The 8,357-nt window shown below is 41.8% G+C and overlaps 1 protein-coding gene across 1 annotated transcript in view; it reads right to left on the minus strand.

Moving 5' to 3' along the window:
• Positions 1-7,070: 7,070 nt before the first annotated feature.
• LOC117322630 (gelsolin-like protein 1) overlaps positions 7,071-8,357 on the minus strand; it is a 55,845-nt gene continuing 54,558 nt past the window's right edge. Inside the window, exon 27 of the mRNA XM_033877572.1 lies at positions 7,071-8,237. Coding sequence (XP_033733463.1) covers positions 8,124-8,237 — 114 coding nt within the window. The 3' untranslated portion in view covers positions 7,071-8,123. The remainder of the gene's footprint in view (positions 8,238-8,357) is intronic.

Genomic DNA, 8,357 nt, shown 5'->3' on the forward strand with positions numbered 1-8,357 from the left:
TCACTGATGGTGAGGCTACAACAGTAAGCCATATGACGACTCACTGATGGTGAGGCTACAACAGTAAGGCCATATGACGACTCACTGATGATGGGGCTACAACAGTAAGGCCATATGACGACTCACTGATGGCGAGGCTACAACAGTAAGGCCATATGACGACTCACTGATGATGAGGCTACAACAGTAAGGCCATATGACGACTCACTGATGGTGAGGCTACAACAGTAAGGCAATATGACGACTCACTGATGGTGAGGCTACAACAGGTAAGGTCATATGACGACTCACTGATGAGGGGTGTATGACAGGTAAGGTCATATGACGACTAACTGATGAGGGGTGTACGACAGGTAAGGCCATATGACGACTCACTGATGGTGAGGCTACAACAGTAAGGCCATATGACGACTCACTGATAGTGAGGCTACAACAGTAAGGCCATATGACGACTCCCTGATGGTGAGGCTACAACAGTAAGCCATATGACGACTCACTGATGGTGAGGCTACAACAGTAAGGCCATATGACGACTCACTGATGGTGGAGCTACAACAGTAAGGCCATATGACGACTCACTGATGGTGGAGCTACAACAGTAAGGCCATATGACGACTCACTGATGATGAGGCTACAACAGTAAGGCCATATGACGACTCACTGATGATGAGGCTACAACAGTAAGGCCATATGACGACTCACTGATGGTGAGGCTACAACAGTAAGGCCATATGACGACTCCCTGATGATGAGACTACAACAGTAAGGCCATATGACGACTCCCTGATGGTGAGGCTACAACAGTAAGGCCATATGACGACTCCCTGATGGTGAGGCTACAACAGTAAGGCCATATGACGACTCCCTGATGGTGAGGCTACAACAGTAAGGCCATATGACGACTCACTGATGGTGGGGCTACGACAGTAAGGCCATATGACGACTCATTGATGATGAGGCTACAACAGTAAGGCCATATGACGACTCCCTGATGGTGAGGCTACAACAGTAAGGCCATATGACGACTCCCTGATAGTGAGGCTACAACAGTAAGGCCATATGACGACTCACTGATGGTGGAGCTACAACAGTAAGGCCATATGACGACTCACTGATGGTGAGGCTACAACAGTAAGGCTATATGACGACTCACTGATGGTGAGGCTACAACAGTAAGCCATATGACGACTCACTGATGGTGAGGCTACAACAGTAAGGCCATATGACGACTCACTGATGGTGAGGCTACAACAGTAAGCCATATGACGACTCACTGATGGTGAGGCTACAACAGTAAGGCCATATGACGACTCACTGATGGTAGGCTACAACAGTAAGCCATATGACGACTCACTGATGGTGAGGCTACAACAGTAAGGCCACATGACGACTCACTGATGATGGAGCTACAACAGTAAGGCCATATGACGACTCCCTGATGGTGAGGCTACAACAGTAAGCCATATGACGACTCCCTGATGGTGAGGCTACAACAGTAAGGCCACATGACGACTCACTGATGATGAGGCTACAACAGTAAGGCCATATGACGACTCACTGATGATGGAGCTACAACAGTAAGGCCATATGACGACTCACTGATGGTGAGGCTACAACAGGTAAGGTCATATGACGACTCACTGATGAGGGGTGTACAACAGGTAAGGTCATATGACGACTAACTGATGAGGGGTGTACGACAGGTAAGGTCACATGACGACTCACTGATGAGGGGTGTATGACAGGTAAGGTCACGTGACGACTTGCTGATAATGGGGCTACAACAGGTAAGGTTCAATGAAGACTGACTAATATGCCTGAGATACAGTCCATGTTAAGTTGAGAAATACGGGAGGGACTCCATACAGATTCTAGTGGAAATCTCCATATGAAGATGAGATTTAGGAGCTCTTATAGAAGGCATTAATAAGGCGGCTGTAGAGAGCAATGTTGTACTGGGGAGAGTGGGGGTACACCTGTCAGTAACGGTTACTTATGTTGGGAGGAATATGTTGGGTAACTATTAATACCACAAGTGAATCTGCATTAGAAGGAAATATACATAAGCATTTTACAATTGAAGCTCACCACACACAAATTGACATGGCAATATGGTATGATCACGTGACCTCACCCCCGGCGTATTGTGTTTTATTCCAACTCATTGATAATATTCTAACTTAATGCTATCATGGCGAACCTCTTTTAGGTATTTGATATTTATCCGGAAACGCAGTATTATACCAGCGTATAAATACTCGCCTGATGAAATTAAACGATTCCCTTAGTCGACCGCAGATTTCTCTGAAGGAAACGCTACTTGATAACGATTTATTTTTCCGAGATTATTCGATGAATATCAAAGCAGCTATTATATCAAACTGAAAGACATTATCAGAATGTAATATCTTTAGGCTTCACAGGAAACTATACATTCTCATCTCTATCAGAACAGCATCGTAATATGTCACTTATTCTGATTTATTACACAGATCTTGTTGCTTACCCAGAGTAATAACTAGAGCATACAAAAGCTTTTTTCAGATACGCTCCATAAATGTGGAATATTGGGGCTAAACCGTCGTAAGTGCATGAGTCGTTTTATTTCAATTCGATGCGATTTCAAAAGAAAAAAACATAAAAAAAACAATTGGGGAACTAACAGGGCGTCACGTGGACCGTAAGAAACACGACCAATTATGATTGGTGGTAGATTTGATTGAATCAAGAAACGACAATAACAGACCTCGTCCATATGCCATTGGGTGTCAGGCAGTTTACTGAAACACGACAATATCAAATATAGCTTATAATGAGATTATCGGCAAAACGTAGGGTATGTGTTCAACACGTGGAAGTAAGGGAAGGCAGACAGCGTACCAACACCACTCCGCAAGGCTACGTGCATACGAATCTCTGAACGAGGAAATTTGGCATTGATGAGAAGTTATGGGGATTATAAAAACATCTCCAGATGGCCATTTATTTCGAGATCAAGACGCCCAAAACCGGAGTCAGGGAGAAGTCAGCTTGACAATAGGGGTTTAACTTCAGAACTGACTATGACACACAAGGGTTTGTTTAAATAACAACGGAAACGCTGGCGTCATGTGGGCCTGTCGTCATTAAACATGAACAAATTCGAGTTCTTCAAGATATCTTTTCTATCAAAATTTAATGCGTTCAAAAACAGCGAATCAACACTTTAACGGTAAAGAAGGGTTCCATTTTGAAAATACTTTCAAAACCATACTACGTTAAGTAACGATCACTAGAAAGGTAATATAAGGTCACACAATGAAAGGTCATACAGGGTCACACAATGAAACGTCATATTGTATCAAATATACAGGCTCCCGTGATAGTCCAATCAGGTCATCATATAACTACGTCATAAAGACTCTCACAATAAAATAGTATACATATTATAGTTCATACGGCGTCAATATAGGTCATATAGGGTAACACAATGGTCCATAATATAAACAGGTCATACTGGTAACACACTTAGTGGTTAATATAGGTCGTATAGGGTAACACAATGTCCATCAATATAATCAGGTCATAGTGGGTCACACAATGGTCCATCAATATAACCAGGTCATAGTGGGTCACACAATGGTCCATCAATATAATCAGGTCATAGTGGGTCACACAATGGTCCATCAATATAATCACGTGATACAGTGTCACACAATGGTCCATCAATATAATCAGGTCATAGTGGGTCACACAATGGTCCATCAATATAATCAGGTCACAGTGGGTCACACAATGGCCCATCAATATACCGTGACACACAATAGTTCATCAATATAATTAGGTCATACCATGTCACACAATGGTCCATCAATATAACCAGGTCATAGTGGGTCACACAATGGTCCATCAATATAATCAGGTCATAGTGGGTCACACAATGGTCCATCAATATAACCAGGTCATAGTGGGTATAACAATGGTCCATCAATATAACCAGGTCATAGTGGGTGTCACACAATGGTCCATCAATATAATCACGTGATACAGTGTCACACAATAGTCCATCAATATAATTAGGTCATACCGTGTCACACAATGGTCTATCAATATAATCAGGTCATAGTGGGTCACACAATGGTCCATCAATATAATCAGGTCATAGTGGGTCACACAATGGTCCATCAATATAACCAGGTCATAGTGGGTGTCACACAATGGTCCATCAATATAATTAGGTCATAGTGGGTGTCACACAATGGTCCATCAATATAATTAGGTCATACCGTGTCACACAATGGTCCATCAATATAATCAGGTCATAGTGGGTCACAATGGTCCATCAATATAATCAGGTCAAAGTCGGTCACACAATGGCCCATCAATATACCGTGACACACAATAGTTCATCAATATAATTAGGTCATAGTGGGTCACAAAATGGTCCATCAATATAATCAGGTCATACTGAGTGACACAATGGTCCATCAATATAATCAGGTCATAGTGGGTCACACAATGGCCCCTCAATATAATTAGGTCATACAGTGTCACACAATGGTCCATTAATATAATCAGGTCATAGAGGGTGTCACACAATAGTCCATCAATATAATTAGGTCATACCGTGACACACAATGGTCCATCAATATAACCAGGTCATAGTGGGTGTCACACAATAGTCCATCAATATAATTAGGTCATACCGTGTCACACAATGGTCCATCAATATAATCAGGTCATAGTGAGTCACACAATGGTCCATCAATATAATCAGGTCATACAGGGTCACACAATGGTCCATCAATATAATCAGGTCATACCGTGTCACACAATGGTCCATCAATATAATCAGGTCATAGTGGGTCACACAATAGTCCATCAATATAATCAGGTCATACAGGGTCACACAATGGTCCATCAATATAATCAGGTCATAGTGGGTCACACAATGGTCCATCAATATAATCAGGTCATAGAGGGTGTCACAATGGTCCATCAATATAATCAGGTCAAAGTGGGTCACTCAATGGTCCATCAATATAATTAGGTCATAGAGGGTCACACAATGGTCCATCAATATAATCAGGTCATACCGTGTCACAATGGTCCATCAATGTAATCAGGTCATAGTGGGTCACACAATGGTCCATCAATATAATCAGGTCATACAGTCTCACACAATGGTCCATCAATATAATAAGATCATAGCGGGTCACACAATGGTCCATCAATATAATAAGATCATAGCGGGTCACACAATGGTCCATCAATATAATCAGGTCATAGTGGGTCACACAATGGTCCATCAATATAAACAGGTCATAGTGGGTCACATAATGGTCCATCAATATAATCAGGTTATAGTGGGTCACACAATGGTCCATCAATATAATTAAGTCATACCGTGTCACACAATGGTCCATCAATATAATCAGGTCATACCGTGTCACAATGGCCCCTCAATATAATCAGGTCATAGTGAGTCACACAATGGTCCATCAATATACCGTGACACACAATGGTCCATCAATATAATCAGGTCATACCGTGTCACAATGGCCCCTCAATATAATCAGGTCATAGTGAGTCACACAATGGTCCATCAATATAAACAGGTCATAGTGAGTCACACAATAGTCCATCAATATAATTAGGTCATAGTGGGTGTCACAATGGTCCATCAATATAATCAGGTCAAACCGTGTCACAATAGTCCATCAATATAACCAGGTCATAGTGGGTCACACAATGCTCAATCAATATATCAATGTAATAAATTGCCAAAGTGAATAAGGACAATAAAATAATGAAGTTTTTCATATTTTGTTTTTTTAGAACAAAAATTGCAAGTTAAACTTTTTGTTTACATCTACAAGTATTACTGGAGTGGTTGTATTGTATTTTACTGTGTTCAGTACATACGTGCCAATCTTTGTTTGACACGTGCATGAGTGACTCAGTTTTTCACCTGCGAGAGAATTAAGTTGGGATTCGATAGTAAAAAGTTTATTGTCATGTTAATGAGACATCTTGCAAGTTGTAGACTTATCTGATGATAACATTTAAGATTGTTTCTCATCATCAAAACATCCCGCACTTTTGTTCACCAGACTGACTGTCTGAACGACTCAAACAAAGAGCGCACAGGCTTTGTCATAAAGTTTAGCACGCAAAGTTTTTTTCTGGTCGTACTTTCCATGAGGACGGACTGCTGCTGAGTCACGGTTCCCTCTACGAAGTCGTGTATCTGCACGTGCTTTCCAGGAGGACGGACTTCTGAGTCACGGTCCCCATTACGAAGTCGTGTATCTGCACGTGCTTTTCAGGAGGACGGACTTCTGAGTCACGGTCCCCATTACGAAGTCGTGTATCTGCACGTGCTTTTCAGGAGAACGGACTGCTGAGTCACGGTCCCCACTACAAAGTCGTGTATCTGCACGTGCTTTTCAGGAGGACGGACTTCTGAGTCACGGTCCCCATTTCGAAGTCGTGTATCTGCACGTGCTTTTCAGGAGGACGGACTTCTGAGTCACGGTCCCCATTTCGAAGTCGTGTATCTGCACGTGCTTTTCAGGAGGACGGACTTCTGAGTCACGGTCCCCACTACGAAGTAGTTTTTCTGGTTGTGTTTATCAGGAGGACGGACTTCTGAGTCACGGTCCCCACTACAAAGTAGTTTTTCTGGTTGTGTTTATCAGGAGAACGGACTGCTGAGTCAGGGACCCCACTATAAAGTCGTGTATCTGCACGTGCCTTCCAGGAGAACAGACTGCAGAGTCACGGTCCCCACTATAAAGTCGTGTATCTGCACGTGCCTTTCAGGAGAACGGACTGCTGAGTCACGGTCCCCACTATAAAGTCGTGTATCTGCACGTGCTTTTCAGGAGAACGGACTGCTGAGTCACGGTCCCCACTACGAAGTTGTTTTTCTGGTCGTGTTTTCCAGGAGAACGGACTGCTTGGTCACGGTATGTACGGCTGAGTATCTTTTCATGTTAATACGTAATTTGAATTATTACTCAAATTTCACCAACCTAGAATTTGACATATGTTTGTTTGTTTGTTATTCAATGAATCAAACACAAAGATAATGTTACGAAGGTATTTTAATGTCAATTGATCTGTGACCAGAACTTTGCCATCACCGCCTGATTATACCATAATATACTTTAAGATGACGATAAGACTGTATTGAGATTATCAAAAACAAGCACATGCTCATAAACCATATATATAAAGTAAAAAAGCGATTAAGAGGCATTATCCAATTGCTACTTTACAATCGAAGACAGTAAGGAAAAACACGATATATGTATCGTTACTTTTTATCTATCGCTACAATACAATGGATGACACGTCAGTATAATCCGAGATATTTATCGGTACTTGACAAGAGAGACACGTCAGTATATTCCGAGAAATCTATCGGTACTTGACAAGAGAGACACGTCAGTATAATCCGTTATATTTATCGGTACTTGACAAGAGAGACACGTCAGTGTAATCCGAGATATTTATCGGTACTTGACAAGAGAGACACGTCAGTATAATCCGAGAAATCTATCGGTACTTGACCAGAGAGACACGTCCGTATAATCCGAGATATTTATCGGTACTTGACAAGAGAGACACGTCCGTATAATCCGAGATATTTATCGGTACTTGACCAGAGAGACACGTCCGTATAATCTGAGATATGTATCGGTACTTGACCAGAGAGACACGTCCGTATAATCCGACATATTTATCGGTACTTGACCAGAGAGACACGTCCGTATAATCCGAGATATTTATCGGTACTTGACAATGAGAGACACGCCAGTATGATCCGAGATATGAATCGGTACTTGACAAGAGAGACACGTCAGTATAATCCGAGATATTTATCGGTACTTGACCAGAGAGACACGTCAGTATAATCCGAGATATTTATCGGTACTTGACAAGAGAGACACGTCAGTATAAACCGAGATATTTATCGGTACTTGACCAGAGAGACACGTCCGTATAATCCGAGATATTTATCGGTACTTGACAAGAGAGACACGTCAGTATAATCCGAGAAATCTATCGGTACTTGACCAGAGAGACACGTCCGTATAATCCGAGATATTTATCGGTACTTTACTATCAGAGAAACCTCAGAATAACCCGACATTCTTCTTTTGGTCAATCTGTTTCCATCTTGGCATCTTTTTGTAGACTGATCTTTCAAACCCAAATATTTTCTGGAAGTCCTTGTCTGATAAATATTCCTGCGGAACAACAAAGGAGAACACATCAAGATTTCGTCCTTCAACATAGGTAAAAAAAAAAAACACGTATGTATTGTGTGTGTAAAAACAATCACGTAACTTGTAACAAAAGTGTTTACG

The sequence above is a fragment of the Pecten maximus genome, chromosome 1 (genome assembly GCF_902652985.1).
Source record: "Pecten maximus chromosome 1, xPecMax1.1, whole genome shotgun sequence".
NCBI lineage: Eukaryota > Metazoa > Mollusca > Bivalvia > Pectinida > Pectinidae > Pecten > Pecten maximus.